At 43.3% G+C, this 19,611-nt stretch overlaps 1 protein-coding gene across 5 annotated transcripts in view; it reads left to right on the top strand.

Moving 5' to 3' along the window:
• The window catches only part of IQCK (IQ motif containing K), a 214,045-nt gene that overhangs the window by 21,162 nt on the left and 173,272 nt on the right, over positions 1-19,611 (top strand). For all 5 annotated transcript variants that reach the window (XR_007358682.1, XR_007358683.2, XM_048865780.2 and 2 more), the window contains exons 5-6: positions 11,763-11,815; positions 11,959-12,036. Coding sequence is in view for 3 of the 5 variants with exons in the window: in XM_048865780.2 (XP_048721737.1) it covers positions 11,763-11,815; positions 11,959-12,036 (131 nt within the window). In the remaining 2 variants the exon portion in view is untranslated. The remainder of the gene's footprint in view (positions 1-11,762; positions 11,816-11,958; positions 12,037-19,611) is intronic.

The raw sequence follows: 19,611 nt of genomic DNA, 5'->3' as shown, positions 1-19,611 counted from the left end.
AACAATAGCTCTCACCAGCCTCATAACTCTGTGTGATCTAGAGGACTGGTGATTGATAACGTGTACCACCACCTTGCTGTCACACGGGAAACACATCCTTTTATTAGCAAGCTCCATTCCCCAAATGATCACTGCATCAAAATTGGAAAAAGTTCCAGGAACGTTATATCCTGCAATATCCCTTTTGGAATCCAGGTGGAGGGCCATTTCTAAAATACCTCAAAACCTGTACTTCCTGAAGCATCTGAGTGGATCTTTAAATCAGCCTTGAGTATCCAGTCCTATCTCTAGAATTACACACCATTAAAATGGCTCAGAAACTTTCTCCATACCCCCCAAATCCTCCTTCATTTCTTTAGTTACCCTTATAATATGGTGAGGTCTAGATATGCCTGCAGTGGGATCTGCAAGCTGGAAACCAAATGCCCGCCCCCGGGCTACCCCTCAGCAAGCAAAGTTAAGATGCCCAATAATAAATTTGCAGCTCATAGGGGTGTAACTTTCTTGGCCACTCTAGCCCTGCTAATTAAGCCCAATACTTCCTGAAGCTTATCCTGAAGGAGTCAGAATATACCCTCCAGTGTATCTTGCTCTGTGTCCCCAGATAGCTCAACATAGTAGAAAGTCTCTCCATTTTATCCTCCACCAGTTGTACCCTCATTTTTTTAGACAGAGCCTGAAAGGCATCCATCAGGCTTACACACTTATCTGAATTCACCTTGCCCATGAACAAAACATTATCTAAATAATGCACTACCTGCTGCAAACCAGCTTCCTGCACCACTGCCCAATGTAGCATTGTACTAAATTTCTCAAATGCAGAACAGAATATTGCACATCCCACAGACGTAGCTTTATCAAAATAAAACTCATCTTCGAAAGAGAAACCCAAAACGTTAATGTCAGAAGGATGCACTGGCAGCCGTCAAAAAGCAGACTTGAGATCACTCTTGGCCATTACCGTCCCTGAGCTACAAGGCCTACTCATGTTCACAGCCTCATCAGTGGAGGAACAGTGAACAAGGATGGGTCTAGTCCATCATTAACTGAGCTACTCCGTGGGTATGACAGATGGAGAATTAAGCAATACTTTCCCAGAGCCTTTTTAGGAATCAAGCCTAGGGGAGAAACCTGCAAGTTCTATATAGGTAGGTGTTTAAATGTCCTGCTACCCTCTTCTTCTTCAATTTCAGGAGTAATCTTTTTCTTTATAATATGACCCCTTTCCACTAAGGACTAGTTTTTGGACATTACATGACTTCTTTCCCCTCTAAATCCTGAAGTAAACACATCCCACAAATATGCCCCAGCTGTCTTGTTAGGGAAATCCCAAAGGAGAACCCTTAACACCTCAAGCTTAACAAGAGATAGTGCCCTTAGAATCATAGAATATCAGGGTTGGAAGGGACCTCAGGAGGTCATCTAGTCCAACCCCCAGCTCAAAGCAAGACCAATCCCCAATTTTTGCCCTGATCCCTAAATGGCTCCCTCAAGGATTGAACTCACAACCTTGGGTTTAGCAGGCTAATGCTCAAACCACTGAGCTATCCCTCCCTCCCTGTCCAGCCCCCATTTTCAGCTTACCCCCCCACCTGTTGTTGCACCTTGGCTCTCAAATCTTGCACCCAAGGGTCTGCAGGTGGCACCTGACTTAGCCCCCATTTTGTTTCCATACTGTGGCCTTCCCTGACTGCTGTGGCAGTTGTGGGCTGCATGGGCCCCAAAGTACATTTTGCAAGCATGCCTAAATTTGCAGATGCTCCAAAAACATCCACTTTCATTAAATGCCTAGCAAATGTCATTACGAGCCTTGGGCATCCAGTGGACTTGTTATGGAACAAACAGGCCACTGTCAGTGTGAAAATCAGGCCCACATGGTGTCATCCTCTTTAACCACAGCATATGTTGCAGTGCGTGCCACTGAATCCCTGTTTGTGTTGCAGCCCTCAGTCTAAACTGTTCGTCATAGTTAAACCAAGCCATGCTCCTAAACATATTATATGCCCACCTGATTATATTCATATATTTGAATAATACTGGGCTTCTGTCTGGGTAAGCCTCTGCAATAATGCCTGCATATATTAAGAAGGTGGCTTCCCCAATTTTCCTATGTTCTAGCCATTCTTGGCCATGTCATGGCCCTGCTTGCTCTGCCCTGGCTTACTGTGTCAGCACCTCCCTGTGCAACAATGATAATATGTTTATATATTCAGCTCTCAAAATGTTATCTTTAGTAGTACCAAGCAGGTGAACTCCTATTGGGTGAGCCACCCCAGCATAACCGTACTCACAGCTGACCATTGGGGCACTCTTAGTGCCCTATTGCCCGCAGTCAGCAGTTCTGTCTCACAAATTCACATTCCCTGTCAGTGGGTGAGTTGTAGGGTGCTCAACAACCTCCGTCTCCCTGCTAAGGGTTTCCACCCGTTGGTGAGGGTCCTGCCCTGCCTGACTATTGTCTGTCCCCCAAAGTCGAGCCCATGTTGGGTGTCCAGTACTGTCACATCCAGACCCCCTCCCCCACCCATGGAAGCTCCCAGCTGCTGCAATAACTGAAGGTTAGCTTGTTACAGTTGTGTAATGCCATTAGTCTCTGTAGATGGTGTGTATAACTCAGACATTCCCGACACAATTCCTAGGACATCAGCTCCCTCCCATAACCTACTGGCTTGTTCTGTTACCCCACTAGTTTTGATGTCCCCTGCCCTCTAGGGAGAGGGGGGAAGTGACCACCTTCCCCTTCCCCATTTAGGTCCTCCATGTGGAGAATTGTGCAAGCTCCCTGAATCCCCAGTGAGGTCCCCGCTACTGTTACACATTGCTGCATTGGAGGGAAGGGAATCACTTTCACACTCTGCTCCTGCAACCTCCTTCTGGGGTTGATTACACTCACCCCTGCCAGCCAAGTTGCTCCCCTGTCATGCAATCAGTTTGTTCAAATGTCCTGGCTCTGGGCGACCCTCTAGACACTGTAAGCCTTGTAGTGCAATCTGTTGTCAAGAGTCAAGGAGAATGAGGATGGAGTGCTGGTTCTCAGCTTTGGTTAAGACAAGGTCATTAGAGAGTTTGGCAAGAGTGGTTTGACAAAGTGGAGTGCAAGGGGTGAAGGCAGCACTAGAGAGAGTCTAGGATGGAACTGAAGGAGAACTCCAGACAGAGATTATAAACCGTTCGTTCAATGGGTATAGAGACAGCAAGGAGATGGGGTAGTAGCTGGAGGGGCAAGTGGGGTCAAGGATGATTTTTTTTTTTTTTTAAGTGGGAGAGACTAACACATGCTTGTATTGTAAGGGGAAAGAGCCAGAGGATAGTGAAAGGTGAAGGAGAAGGGTAAGGGAAGGATGAGGATTGGTTTGAGAGAGATCAGGATATGGGATGGAAGGGGATCACTGGGGCAAGTGGTGGCATTAGAGGAAAGTAAATGAGAAACTTCTGCATCGGTGACAAGGGAGGAGAGAGTTGTAGGGCAGAAAGGGGAAAGGAGAAAGGGAAAGTCATGTTGTATTTTGTCAGTTTTCTCTTGAAAGAAATTGGCGAGATCCAGTGCAGAGAGAGAAGTAGATACAGGAGTTTAAAATTGGCTGTTGCACTATAAAGTCCAAATAAATAATATGAAATTCAACAGCGTTAGTATTAAGAATAACCAACTGCTGTCTGTAGTCTCAGACTTCAAGCTGATATGAATATAAAAATAGGGTGCAAAAAAACTACATTTTTAGATTAGAGATGAAAGAGAACATCATGTCACCCAGCGTCTCGCCCTGCTGAAGCAGGATTTTTCCCTATGGTATGTTTTTTCATGCTTTGTCCACTCTGCTTTCTATTGTTGTCAGTAGAGGGACTTTTTCACCTCTTCTCACTTGAGAATTGAGTGATGCATTCATTTTTCAGAATAAAAATTTAACGAAATTTAAACATTTTTCTTACATTATTCTGACATTCCTTTCAGGTTATATACAAATAGCCACAGAAAAGGGAGGTTGCGGCTGGGCTCATGACAAAATATATTACATTAAAAAAGTACAGTATATACAGGAAAGTGAATGGAATTGTGGTCACGATTAATTCATCTAGACATTAGCAATATTTTTGTACTTAACACATAACATATAATTATGTGGCTAAAGAATGGAAAATGATTCCTGTGTATAAATAGTTTATAAACACATCAGCAGGTTAACAATACACAATGTGCAGACGTTTCCTGTGTTTGTCCTGAACAGCATAGGAGGAATGTGCCAAGAGCAGGTCAATTTATGTCACTTTTTTCCTTCTAAAGCCAGGCTGCTGTACAACCACAAATTTCACCGACTAACACTGATAACAGTTGCATAGCACAATGGTTTTCAAACTTTTTTTCTGGGGACCCAGTTGAAGAAAATGGTTGATGCCCGCAACGCAACGGAGTTGAAGATGAGGGGTTTGGGGTGTTGGAGGGGCTCAGGGCTGGGGCAAAGGGTTGGCTTGTGGGGGTGAGGGCTGTGGGGTGGGGCTGGGAATGAGGGTTTCAGGGAATGGGAAGGGGCTCTGGGCTGGGGCAGGGGGTTGGGGTGTGGGAAGGGGTCAGGGCTCTGGACTGGGGCTGGGGATGAGGGGTTTGGGGTTTAGGAGGGGCTCTGGGTTTGGGGGGCCTCAGGGCTGGGGCAGGGGGTTGGGGTGTGGGAGAGGGTTAAGGCTCTGGGCTGGGGATGAGGGGTTTGGGGTGCAGGAAGGGGTTCCAGGTTTGGGGGTACTCAGGGCTGGGGCAGGAGATTGGGGTGCGGGAGGGGTCAGGGTCTGGGCTGGGGCCAGGTATGAAGGGTTTGGGGTGCAGGGTTTCCAGGTTTGGGGGTGCTCAGGGCTGGGGCAGGGGATTGGGGCTCAGTGTTGACGTGCAGACTTGCGTCCAGCAGCTCCCAGCCAGCAGCACCGCCAGGGTGCACCACGGACTGCGCTGTGCCCTGGAAGCGGCCAGCAGCAGGTCTGGCTCCTAGGAGGAGCTCTGCGCGACTCTCGCCCTCAGGCACCATGCCCCCAGTTCCCATTGGCTGGTTGCCGGCCAATGGGAGTGCAGAGCCAGTGCTTGGGGTGGGAGCAGCACGTGGAGGCCCGTGGCCCCTTTGCCTAGAAGCCAGACCCGCTGCTGGCCGCTTCCAGGGCACAGCACAGTGTTGGAAAAGGTAGGCACTGGCCTGCCTTAGCTGGGCAGCACCGTCTATGGGACTTCTGACATCCCGGTCGGCGGTGCTGACCAGAGCAAGGTGACCCAGAGCCTTACATGCCACGGTCCAGTAGTAGTTGCAACCCACAGTTGGAAAACACTGGCATAGCGTAAAAAAACCTCATAAAAGGCCAAATTCATCCCTAGTATAACTCCACTAACTTTAATAGAGATACACCAATGATGATTTGGCTGATTGTTTTCAATGGTGACTGCACCACTGTTTTGATTAGTTACTCTTCTATTATTCATTGCAGAGGAAAGAGTAAATTACTTAAAACAGAGTGAAGGGTAGATAATTAATGCCTTCCTGTCAAAGAAATATAGATTTTACTTTCTAAAGCAGTTCACTGTATGGTGGATCCATTAAACAGTGTCTAGTTTAATACTATGACTTAGAAAAACCATAGTATAAAGAGATCGAGCCAAAGTCTGCCAGTTGGTTTTAGGTATAATCAAGGTCAGGACTTGGCCCTGTAGTTCAGATGTTAATTCTTGATAACCTAACAGAAAGCTCTCTTGTGAAGGAGCTGGTCTTTTAGAGCTCAGAACTACAGGGTGTTCTGATGTTCTAGGAACAGCGTCTGGTATTGTCATGGCAAGCCCAGGAAAATTCCTCTGGGAGACTTCTTTGTTTCTGCACATCCAGATGCTGGAATGGAAATTAGCTGTGTGTGAACCCTGAGAATTTTTCTGTGAAGCAGCTCTGGGCTGATAACGTTTTACCATTATGCTTTTCCCCTCACCTGTTTTCTAAAATATTATTCAAACTTTCCTCTGTCCCAGGGCCATATATGTATGTCAGCATATATGCTTTTTATACTCTGATTCCTGTGTCAGGTAAAGACCATGGGCCACATCACACCTTCCTACGGGAGGGAAAGACTTACCAGGAAAACTTATGTGGAATTTCCAAGGTATCATCCCTTTCACTTGCAGCTCTAGCTTTTAACCTCAGATCTGTGGCTACTTAGCCATATGGATGCCCTGAGTCTTTCACTTTGGAGAACTAGCCCTTCACTGCTGCTCCTGATCCCATCTCCTCCTATTGGAACATTCCACTGGTCCCCAGTTCATGTCTGTGCACTAATCCCCTACCCTTTAGGAGAAGCATATGATGTACAACAGCTTTTTCTCCATCTGTCCACACCCTCTAACTCCTGTGGCAGCTCAGTTGCATCATATTTGTGCAGAGGAAAGGAATCCATGGATTTAGGATAAAGGGATAATATGGCAAGTAGGCTCCATTCTTTCAACTATAAAATCTTCAGATACAGATCTGTTGTATTTTCCCAAGCAGAAGGCAGAAGCACCTTCTTTTGGTTCACTTAAAACTAGACTTGAAAAAGCAACAAACTCTGGAGCCTCCTGGCTCTGCATCCCTGGATTGGGAGGATTCTGAAAGAACACTTTCTTCTTTTTGCTGAGAGCCCTTTCTTTGTTTAGGGTTAAGGTGTAGCTTAGCTGGAGATTCTCTTTTTCTGCTGGCATGCTGAGTAGCTTTTCCAAGGTGGGGAAGCTGTCTGCCTAGTTTCCTTTTGAATGGAGTTAAGCCCTTTCCTTCTTGACTGTGTATGATGTCTTAGTGTGGGTTATTTACACATCATAGATTTCACCTACTCCCCTCTCCCAAAGACCCTAAGCCCCTGAGTGCACCAAGCAAAAGCTATACCTTCCCCCTCCCCCAACACACGCACATCCGTTTGCAGGACAGAAATGGCATAATGTGGCACCACCCTTGTTCTCTTGCATCTTGAAAGACTTCAGGTAGCAAGGACAGATACCACTTCATGCACCAGACATATAGGAATTTCAGAGGGACAGGGTCTGTGACCAGTGTGAAGTGGTTCCCTAAGACATAGTGGAGGGCCTCAATCAGCTTAACAGATAAGCGCTCCTCCTTAGTTGAAGAGTAGGCTTTACCTCAAGGAAACAGCTTTCTACGTTGATAGGGCACTGAGTGCCTCTGTCCCTCAGAGTCTTCTGAAGCTCCCGCTGGGTACTGCAGATCTTTACCACACCTAATGCAGGCCAGTGCCTAATTCACACCATCAGGCTCTAGGTCTGTGCTTTAAAAGCAAATATGACCCACCATCCATGAACATTCATTTATGCTTTAGACTACAGGTGCTCTGTTTTATAATTATTGTTTAGGGTGCCTAGAATCAATGATTCAGGTGAAAAACACGGTATCATTATAACTATAAAATTACCTCTATTTAAAGATGTTTTTCTAATTCATAAAATTTACCTATTACCACCTGTAAGTTCATCTACATAAATTATAAGATTGCATAAATTGAAGCAATATACCAACACAATACTAACTGGGGAACGCAAAATGCCCCCTCTGCAAAAGAAAATGTAAAGCCCATCTCTAGCATCCCTTAGGCAAAAATGAGGTCAGTTTTGAAGGTAAGCAAACTCAAGCTTTCTCAGATCAACAGGGCCTCACATTCCAGAACTGAGAACTGCCCAACTGAGAACACCCAGTCTGCAGACCTTGGACATTCAGGTTTCTGAACTTTTAGAAAGAGCACCTCTGCTTCTCTCAACTGTTAGGATGGAGCACAGAGAGACAATCTCTAGGAAAATGAGGATCCCAATTAAAACCCATGCTTTGAATTTCACTTGGAAACATACACTGTGCAGCATTGTGTAGCGTAAGTAAACAGCCACACTCTGCACACATCTTTAAGGCTAGCCCCAGGCAGAGCACTCTACAAAATCCTGTCTGTTGGTGACAAAGGCTTGGATAACTTTGAGGCGATCTGCATTCAACAGTAAACGTCACCACCTCTTTGCCAAGCAAAAATTAAAAATAGTGCTCTTGACAACTTCTGTTCCCTCTGAATCCAAGAGCTCCCCAGGATGCCAAGCCAGCTGAAAGGTGGACTAATTCAACAGGCAGCCTTCATTGGCAAAGTTCCTAGTAGTCCTGGGATGGACTTTAAAAGCTGTCCTACACTTGATCAATAGTACACCATTGCTTCTATGACGTTTACAAGGTAAGGTTAAGGGGGTGCACACTCAAATCCCTCTGCCCTAAAAGATTTACAGTCCTGGCCCTTTAAAATTCTTCCTGTGTTGTAAAGGAATGTCTAGGGAAACCAACCTGTCAATTTTCTGGTTCACACGCAAAGAATAACTTAGATTGTAACCTCTTTGGTGGCAGGGGCTGTTTTTTGTTCTGTGTTTGTATGGTGCCAAGCACAATAGGGACCTAGTCCATGACTAGCGTGATAATTCTGATGATAACATTACTGATTAGAGGAGGAAGTCATGACATTAGCTGTCTGCAGCAATTTGCTGTTTTGAGGGCAGAGAAAGAGAAGGGGGGAGCTCACAGAAGGTGTCTTTTCAGAAATAGCTGCAAATGCGTTAGGAACTGCAAGTGCGTTAGTCCTTTTTCCTATGTCCAGTGCATCTGTCTGCTGCTCCCAAGGCTTGGCACGGAATCCTGCCAGTTGGTCCTGAATGCTACATTTGGCCCCGAATCATTAATTCTGCCCTATGTTCTCAGTTCCAGCTATGAAATCCTAATGCTGGCTGCTGCTTGTAATCTTGGTTCTTGAATCATTCCTGCTGCTTCTACAGCTAGGTTCTTATTCCTGTCTAGTGGTGCACTTAGGGCCAAATTGCTGTACATTTCTAGACCATGGGAGTTTTGCGGTTGACTTCAGCTAGATCATTATTTGATCCTTAGACCTTAATCTTGCTTTGCGTCTGGTTCTGTGTCCTTCACCCTAGCTGTGTTTCACTTGATCTCTAGCTCCAAATGTTGCTCTTGATCCTGTGCATTTAGTTTGGGAGGTTGCACCGCACATAGGGCTTTATCCTTGAATGTTAGTAATGTGCAATGTATTTGTGGACCAGGATGTTCAAGTGAAGGTCACACAAAGTTTCCACCTCTCTCTCTCTCTGGACCACCCTACGGATAATACTTTTAGCTGAGCAATGGCACAATACTTTGACTGTTCTGTGTGTGCCTGGGTATGCACAACACGTCCACGCTGGCACCAAACAAAAGAGCAACAACATTTCTTCCATTTTTTTTTTCTCTGCTTCAGAAGTGATTCAGTCTCTCAGCGTGCCCCTTACATATCAGGTTGCTTGCCCATTTTAATAGTAGCTCTGGCAGCACTTGCTAACTGTATGGAATGAAACTTCAAAACTAAATAGTGCTGTAAATACAATTAGAAACAATGCTGTGAAAAGAAAAGAAATGTTGTCATTCTGCAGCTTATTTATGGCTAGCTAATTTAAATGATTTTCAGAGCATTTACTTCAGATGCCTTCTTTCATTTCCCCACAGTTATATTTTAGTGTTCTCATTAATACTGACTTTTAGAAAGATACAATGTGTCTGAATTGAATAGTAATGTATAATTTAAGAGAAAATAAACTTTCATTTTACTATTGTGTATGGCAACAACAGAACAGTTTGTTTATTAGTGTCTAGTGCAAGTGCAGTAGAGCCAGCCAGTATCTTGAGTAGAAAAGTGGCATGTGAATTGCATAATATTTGCTTGCATTAAACATATCAAAGCAAAAGTTTCAATTGTGTATCCTTTTTATAAGTACAAAAGTCACCTTTGTGCATGCATATCAGGTTTGGTATGATCTTTAATGTTGCCAACCAATCTAAAATTATCCTGGCCTAAAAACATTTTTAATGGAGTCACCCAGGTCCCTGGATTTCAGATTATACTAATGTTTGTTTTTCTAATGCTACATTGAATGTCCAAATATATGCAATTTTGCTTGGTTGTTTTTTTTTTTTAACATTATTACAAAAGTTAAAAGGGTAACTTCCAGTAATGTCAACCCCAAGTATTCAAAAGTCATACATAAGTCAGGCCCCCAGAAATCATAAGATTGGCTGAAAAATTGAGTTTTTCAAACTCAAGAAAATGTTGAGTTCTTTTTATTTACCTTCTGTTTTAATTTTAAGCACTTAAGATTCAGCATTTTCAAGCTTTTCCCCTCTCCCAACTGTAAGGGCTAGAAACTTACTTATTTGTTAAATGAAAGTTGTGATTCTCACATGATCACTTGTCTCCAGAGTTGGGGCTTCTAAGAAAAGCACCAACTCTTGCGAGACTCTCAAAAAAACCATGAAAGTTGGCAAATCCTATTTCAATGGTACTTTACCTGAGGGACTGAACTTATAGGACCAGAGTGTCCCTGGCCATAGTGCTGTTGCTTCTTTCTCCAGACACCACAGACAAGGGCTAGAGATATTCACAGTCTCTATGCTGCTCCTGTTTTCCTATGGATGCACAAATTTCCCCAAAGTGGGGTATGGTCCTGCTCCCCTTCACACCCGCCTGCCTACTGAATTGGTCAGGTGCACTGGGGCAAGAAGCTTGCCTCCCTCATCTCCATTGGATTGGGGCAGTTTCACACTATCTCCTATGTAAAGCTCTCGTTCAGTGCTATTATCTTGTCCATAATAGGGGCCCAATTAAAAAAAAAAGAGAGAGAGACTGGAGTCTTGTGTATCCACTGGTAAGGTTTTGTATGGAAAAGATTGTTTTCTATACACAACAGCCAACATTACTTTATGTATCAGATTACTCTTATTTTAGATTAAGGAAAACAACAAAAAAGCATGGACTAGATCATGGGATGTTTTGGATGTCCTCAACTTTTACTGATTTCAGTGGAAATTGAGGGTGCTCAGTATATTGCAGGAACAGGCTCATGTGGCTGAATGCTGCCATCAGATACATAAATGCAGCTCCTTGTGTCCTCTGTTGAATTGTGCTTGATTATACTGTGCTGAATTTGGCCTCTTAATTTTAAGTCAAGGCCATGAATTCTGCCAGGTATACTTGCCAGCTTGGTTCTTGGGACCTAGCACATTCTGCTTACTATTCTTCCTGTCTTCCCTTGTCTCAACAATGTCAGATTACAGCAAGCACGTTGAAGTTTATAATATACGTATCTTGTCTCCTGTTATAAGTGAATGGTAAAGCATTTTGTTACAGAATTGTGTAGTGTGTTTCTGAATCTATTCTTTGTGTGTGTTGCAGTCATTTGAACACTTTGATGTGCCATGTTAATCAAAAGTGAGAAAGTATTTATGTCAAAGTGAAATTCTTTGAGGATGAAAAATATGTCATAAGTAGGTTAAGGAGACATTGTAAGTCTGAGATAACACCTTTGAACACAATGTATAGTAATATACAGTTTCTTACATCAAATCCATTAATTCCTTCAGTTGAAAAGACCACCATTTGGAAGGAATGATATTGGGAAGGAATTTGTTATAACTGCAGTGCAACAAGCATCAAAATCCTAGTGTAAATGTCAAAATGGACATATTTCCTTTACTCATCTTTAGACTTGGCTTGAAAAGTGGTTCCACAAATGACATTTCTACAGCTTTGGCTAAACCACAGATGCTTGGCAGTTGCAAAATTAAAATAGACACAGTAATGTACTGTATATTTTATTTAACAATGGCAATCAGCTTAGCTGCAGTTCCTCAGCACTAGTTAAAATGTGTGACCAGTCAAAAGGTAATAGTTTCAAATTCTTTATCTTCTATCTTTAGAGAAAAAGGACCAAATTTATCTCCTGTGATTTTCTGACTGAGTGGTTATACAAGTAAGTTAATTCTGTTTCTAAATATTAACTTTGTCCAATGATTCAGCAACATAAATTTATAAGTAGAATAACAACAATTGAGATGAATGTTGTTGTTTTCCTGTTAACTGTATTTTAAAAAATATATATGATATAATTATCAGCCAGAATCCAAAGAGGAAAGATGAGCCATTCACAGAATTCTTCTCCATCCCTTTTGTGAAGGACTGGCTAAAGGACCAGTAAGTATTATGCAATATTCAAACAGTATTTTTTTTCTTTTTTCTCATCTTCCCCCTAATTTCCCCCCTCCCCAAATAACAGAGCTTAAATGTGTTAAAATTGTCCCCCTTGAAGTGTCCTTCACCATTCTTGCATAACAAAGGGTCTTTGTGGTGCTTGTTAATTTGGTAGTTATAAGATATTTTGTGCCAGGATCATTTGCACAGAAAGTGTTGTGGGAGTGCTAAACATTTCATTATTCTAAAGTGCAGGGAATTTCAAATTGCCTGATGGTATTATGAAAATCCTTATACTAATGAACAAATAACCCTGGTTTTAAATATTGCTTGCTAATGCTATGATTAGGAACCTCTTTGAGGTTTAGAAATTTGTTCCTCCATACTGTGACCAGCTTGTTTAAAAATCCCTGTAGTAACACTTGGCATCGAGATGCATTTCTTCTGCATATTATTCATGATTTTGTATCTAAGAGATGACACTTTCTGTTTCTGGAGTAAAGTGTTAATTGTCTCCCTCTACAGCTTTCCTTATTACTCCTCCAATACAGGGCTGTATCATAGTTTTGGAGGAATCTTTTTCTTCTTGGTTGCATGATTTGTCCAGCAATGCAGCTGTTGCTTGAGAAAAGAATGGGGGAGTGGGGAGGGGAAATAACAGCCCACAATGAAGGAGTAAGAAAATTTTATGGCCCAGATTTTCAAGAGAATTCCCTTTTAAGCACCTTTAATGATGTGGCCAGATATGTTGCCAGTGGAAGCTTTTGGGTGCTGAGGACTTTTTTGAAAATCTGTCCATTTCATTAAGATGCCAAAATGGGAGCTGAGCTTTCTTGAAAATCTTGCTATAGGGTTCCACTTGGAAAAACCTAAAACTCTGAGTCACTGCCTCAGAGAGAGAATAGCTCCTTGATGTTCATAGGCCTTTGAAGAGAGCAGGGTGAATGAGAAGTGGACACTCAAGCCTGGTCTATACTACACTGTTAGGTTGATGTATGACATAATTACGTTGACGTAAGCTGCCTGTGAACACACTACGCCCTTGTCCCACCCATGTAAGTGCCGTACTACACCGACATCATAACTCCAGCAGGTGTAGAGCTTATGTCGATGTAGTTAGGAGGTGGTGTCTGTGTAGACACTGTTACTTACCTCAGCTGTTGAGTATCTTGTCAATTTCAGGGCTCCATGCTGGAGCCCTGAAATTGACAAGAAAACTGGGCAGCTAGAGCCTGGCTGCCCCGCTTCCGGAATGGAGGCAAGTAGCTCAGGAGGCTGCCCCCTGCCTTGCTCCTGGCGGGGAACAGGGAGGCGAGAAGCCCAGATGGCTATCCCTGCTTCCAGTTGGGAGGTAGGAGCCAAAAGCCTGGGGGGCAGCTAGGCTACCGGTGTGGAGCTGCGCAGAGCTGTGAACTCTGGCTCTCAGCCCCCCACACAGCCAGTGGGGGTGCTCCTGTTGAGGATGCACATCACCGACAGAAGGAGAGTAGTAGCTGTAAGTCGACCTAAGATAGGTCAACTTAAGTTTGTAGTGTAGACATGCCCTCAGACACCTAATACAGAAATAACAAGTTTCTTCACACTTCCCTGCCAATGTGGCTCAAACCTACCTTGGATGGACAACTTCTAGGGACTAATAAATTTCATTCTCCATACCCATTAGCTGCTTACTATCTCAACCAACAAGATTGCCATTTCAAGCGGCAATTTTGAGATTTGGATGCTTGCTTTAAACTGGAGTGAGACAGTCATACTAATTGCATAGAGGCTACTGAACAGCCATCAGATAGTATCATATTTCTGTTATAACTGACATGGGAGTTGGAATTTTTGAAGGTGATTAAGGTCTGGTCTACACTATAGAGTTAGGTCGACTCAAGGCAGCTTACGTTGACCTAACTCTGTAAGCGTCTACGCTAAAATGTCACTCCCACCAATGTAACTTGTTTGCTATGTTGACTTAATAGCTCCATCTCCACGAGAAGTGTAGTGCTCAGGTCGATGTAGTTAGATCAACGCAGTGTCAGTGTATACACTGTTTTACTTACGTCGACTTTAGTGGCCTCCAGGAGGTGCCCCACAGTGCCCCAACCTGACCGCTCTGATCACCATTTTTAACTCTGCTGCCCAGAGGCCAGGTGGACAGGTACACACATCTCCCCTTTAAAAGCCCTGTGAATTTTTGAAATTCCATTTCCTGTTTGCTTGGTGTGGAGAGCTCACCTAGCAAGTACCCAGCTGACCATGCTGGCTCCACGCTGCCTGGAGTACACAGGAGGTGGTGGATCGCCTGGGTCTGTAGGAAGAAGAGGCTATGCAGGCACAGCTCCAATCCAGCTGTAGAAACGTCATTATCTATGAGCAGATTGCTCAGGGCCTGGGGAAGAAGGGCTACAAGATGGACCACAGCAGTGCCGCGTGAAAGCCAATGTGCTGCCGCAAGCATACCAAAACGCAAGGGAGGTTAACAGTCGCTCTGGTGCGGAGTGCAGACATGCTGCTTTTATAAAGAGCTGCATGCCATCCTCAGGGGAGACCCCGCTACCACTTCCAAGAGCCCCATGGATACTTCATAGAACTGGAAGGGACCTCGAGAGGTCATCTAGTCCAGTCCCCTGCACTCAAAGCAGGACTAAGCTCTAGACCCCATCCCTGACACGTGTTTGTCTAACCTGCTTTTAAAAATCTCCAATGATGGAGACTCCACACCCTCCCTAGGCAATTTATTCCAGTGGTTAACCACCCTGACAGTTAGGAAATTTTTCCTAATGTCCACCCTAAACCTCCCTTGCTGCAATTTAAGCCCATTGCGACTTTAGGGGAGCTGGAGTCACAGGCCCCCAGAGTGAACAGTGAGGAGGAGGTGTTGGATGAGGAAGAGGAGGAGGAGGAGGAGTATGGGGGACAGGTGACTGGGGGATCCAGTGGCTCAGTGAGCCAGGACCTCTTTTTGACTCCAGAACAGTTGAGCCAATCCCTACAGTCCAGTATGGGCAAGCTTGATGCAGGGGAAGTAACCTCTGGTAAGTATGCAGTTTGCTTTGATATTGCAGGGACACGTGTTCATTTACTCTTTTTAAATCATGCTAGAAGAGGTAGTGAAATAACCAGTAGAGGTAGAGTTACTATCTGCTTCTCATTCCCCTATACAGTAAGACAGAGTGGGCCCTGCAGAACCTGTTTGTGCACCAGGATAGCCCATGAATCCTCCATAGAGATCTCAAGGAAACTTTCCTGAAGGTAGTCTGCAATTCTCTGACAAAAGTTTCTGGGGAGGGCTGCCTTATTTCATCCACTGTGGTAGGACACTTTCCCATGCCATTCAGCAATTACTTCAGCAGGCACCATTGCAGCACACAAGCTAGCAGCATATGGACACATGCAGCAGCTTTTCCCTTTTAGCCTCCATTACCCTCAGGAGTGAGATATCAGCTAAAATCACCACTGCCTGTGGAAAACAGTGCCAGTATTCAGTTCAATTGCCCTATTTGCATATACTCATGCCTGTGAGCGATTCTTCCCCCCCCTCCCCCCCGTTATTGTCCCAATTCACCCCCTTCTTCCCCGGGTCGCACTATGAATCCCAAGGAGGAGGGGCCTGGAGGGTCTCTACATCCACACCAGCAGAGTGTCCGATGAAGAGAGCTGTAGCTCACAAAAGCTTATGCTCTAATAAATTTGTTAGTCTCTAAGGTGCCACAAGTACTCCTTTTCTTTTTACGGATACAGACTAACACGGCTGCTACTCTGAAATCAGCCAGATAAGGAGGAGAAGGAAGAGCATGTAGGATGACATGTTCCAAGAGATCCTGCAAGCCTCTGGTGCTTTGGATACTGAGCATATGGCTTGGAGGATCACCCTTGCAGACAGAATGGACAGGGATAGAGCGGAGAGGAGAGGAGAAAAGCACAGGAAAAGGAGACAGACATGCAGCAAGAGATGTTAGTACTTCTCAAGGAGCAAATAGACATGCTGGAGACAGTCAGGCCAATGAGGGGAGGCAAATGCCACACCTGCTCGAGGCTTGCAGTTTGTGGGGCCAAGCCCCTCCTCCCTGCCCAAACTATGCCCAAGCTTATAAATCTTATTTTTGATATAATGTGTTTCTAAATTGGTCTGCCTAAATTTTGTCAGAATAAGAACCAAAAGCTGTGTCCAGTTTCACAAGTTTCGATGAATACATTTTAGCTTTAATTCTAGAGAGCTTGCCACAGACGAAGCTTCACAATTGTTTCCATCTGTAAGATGTACAGTAACAGCAAAAAGAAAAGGAGTACTTGCGGCACCTTAGAGACTAACAAATTTATTTGAGCATAAGCTTTTGTGACTACAGCTCATTTCATCGGACACTCTGCTGGTGTGGATGTAGAGACCCTCCAGGCCCCTCTTCCTTGGGATTCATAGTGCGGCCCGGGGAAGAAGGGGGTGAATAAATTTGTTAGTCTCTAAGGTGCCACAAGTACTCCTTTTTCTTTTTGCGAATGCAGACTAACACAGCTGCTACTCTGAAACCAGTAACAGCGAAGGAATCTGTAGGTAAATTCTTTGGGGCAGTTACCGTATCTCCAACTGGATTTTGTAAAGCACCAAGCGAACTGAGAAATATTTTATCATTATGTATTAAGACCTTGGTTACTAAAGCAGTTTTAAAAAATAAAGATGTTGTCCTGATGACTGTCTGGCTGAGGAACATTCCCTCAGTTATAACAAGCAAAAAACATTATTTTAAAAATGTAGAAGGTTCCCCTTAACAGATTGCTACAATTAAACCCTTGGACTCTTTCCATACATATGCAATAAGAGCAATGCAGTTACCTTTCGTTTGCATTTTCTCAGCAATATTTCCAGCTGAACTACCCTGAAACCCAAGCACAAGTAACCAAATTATATAAAATTCAGGGGTCATGTCATGTCATGAACCCATTGGCATTTTGATTTTTAGTAGAGATGCAATTAGGGTTATACCTTTTGATCATTTGTTTGTCGGGCTTTCCAGTGCTCTAAAGCAGATTAGATAAATGTGTGGGGGAAAAGCAATAAGATAAATCTATAATGTTGTTGTGCTGTGAAAAATTCTAATATGATGAGATTCTCGTGTAATATTAATTTAGAAATACTACAGCTTCATTCTAGTTTACCTTCCACATTGCCCGAGAATGAAAGGCAATAGCATGCAGTTCTCTGTTTGCAACTAAACCTGTGTAGTTTCCTCTGTCCTCTACCCAAGGTCAGCTCGTGCATAGGTTTCTGACTGGGGTTACAAGAGCTGTACAAAAAGAACAGGAGTACTTGTGGCACCTTAGAGACTAACCAATTTATTTGAGCATAAGCTTTCGTGAGCTGCAGCTCACTTCATCGGATGTAGCTCACGAAAGCTTATGCTCAAATAAATTGGTTAGTCTCTAAGGTGCCACAAGTCCTCCTTTTCTTTTTGCGAATACAGACTACCACGGCTGCTACTCTGAAAAGAGCTATACAGTTTCTTTGTGAATTAACAGTAATATGCAGAACATTGAAACTATCTGCATTTTTGCTTTTGTTAAAAAAAAATGTATATAGTAGTATCCACTCAATATTCCCTATTGGCATTGTTGGAACCTATCTGTGTGTACTGAAACAAATATAGAGATATGGGAGAAATAAATGATCATAGCCTTTATCATAGCTAAATATTTCAGTAAGATATACTGGTACATAAATGATTGCTATTGCAATCATTGCTAGTTGAATAATAAATTATTGCTAGTTGCTTTATGTAGAGCATATATATCTATCTGTGTTTGTATATACAGATTAGGTTTTTTCCCTTCTCCTCCTTTTAATATTCTAATTAGGCAAAGTCTGCTGGTCTCAGCTGCCTTTACAGTTGACTTCATTGTCAGTTCTCAGCTGGTCAATAGGGGTAATTTTGCATGGGTGGCTGACTTCTTTCTTTCCATAATATGCCCAGTTCCCACAGGTTTTGCTTCATGCACACTGCAATATTTCATTGCTCTGTCACTAAATCGGTCACGCTCTGCAACTTTCAGTATACATTTCATTTGGACTACATGTGTCTTTCTTATAGCTTGTGCTTTAATATGTTGATAGAATAAGCAACACCTTTACTAAGAAAAAGCAAACAAACAGTTCAATATGGACACTAGTCCAGCCACACAGTTCTGATTACAGGAATGTGGCAGGATTAATGTTGTTATAGGAAGCTTAATTTTTTTATTTCATGATTTCTTTTTTCACTTTAAACTGTGCAACATTAACATTGCATTGACATAGTATTTTTGCATTTAGTTTATATATAAAATAGTTACACTGTAATTTAAGTTTTTTGTGACTGAACATTCTCTTAGAATAATGAAATTTGATCTACAGTAGAGATTGTCAGAATTACTGTGGGGAAAATGGAAAAATATTAATAGTGTACTTTGGCTTCCTAACAGGTTATATCAAAGATTACTACTGCTAATCCTTCATGCTTACAGACTATAGGGTCTGATCCAAAGCACACTGAAGTCAATGGAAAGATTCCCACTGACTTCAATGGCTTTGGATAAGATTCATGTGCCTTTGATTGAAGAGTCTCTTTCCATCGAAGGCTGAAAACACCCCTGTGAAGTAGGGAAGTGTTATTAGCCTCATTTGTGTACAAATGAGCAAACTAAAGTGTAGAACTATGGGAACTTGCACAATGTCATACAACATATCTGTGGATCCAGTAATAGGGCTTAGGGCTCCTGACTCCCAGTCTCATGCTGTAACCACAAATTCACCATTAAAAACTCAGAGTTCTACATCAGAAGCAGACACAGTGTTGTAAGGGGAAAATCACTATTTCATAGTTTTCAGGTTGAAAAAACTGACCTAGGACAAAGGCACATGACACTATTTTTTATGTAATGACATAGGTATGCATACAGATAAATATAAAACCAGGGCATTTTAGCTCCCATCCACTCTAGACCTAGAGACACCTAGGGGGAACAACAGCTATAGCTGGAAGGAACTTGCATGGACCTGATTATGGAATCTGTTTCTAGATCTGTATGACTCCTTCCCCAGAGCATCCAATGCCACCATATGAGCTGAAGGCACACAGTGTAAATCAGGGCTATCCAGCCTCCCCATTCTCAGCAAGATTGAGAGGGACCTGTCACATTCCCTTTCTCCCCCTCTAATTGGGGAGCAACAGCTGCAGCTGAGAGGAGCCTTCATACCCTGACATCATTCACTCAGTTCTGAAAGTTGGTCTCTGGATTTTGTTTTTCCCCATTTGCTCTTTGATTACTGTTGGTTGGTGGTCTCCCTTCATCCTAACCCTCTCGTACCCTTGCTACCATTCAACTGCCCTGCCCCACTCTCTTGCCCATTGTGCTTCTCTCCCTCCACCTCTAGACTGCCTGACTTTCTAACATTTAGTCCCACACTCACTCCGCTTCCCTTCTCACCCCTAAGGCCACTTTGCTTATTCATTATATACCTGTCGTCCACCCAATGACTGTTTCTTGTCTTTTTATACTGTAAGCTGTTGTGGGCAAGTATTTTGTCTTCCTATATATCAGTACAATGCCTAGCATATTTTC

Source organism: Caretta caretta, chromosome 10, assembly GCF_965140235.1.
Source record: "Caretta caretta isolate rCarCar2 chromosome 10, rCarCar1.hap1, whole genome shotgun sequence".
In the NCBI taxonomy this organism is placed as follows: domain Eukaryota; kingdom Metazoa; phylum Chordata; order Testudines; family Cheloniidae; genus Caretta; species Caretta caretta.
This window is presented reverse-complemented; position numbering and strand designations above follow the sequence as displayed.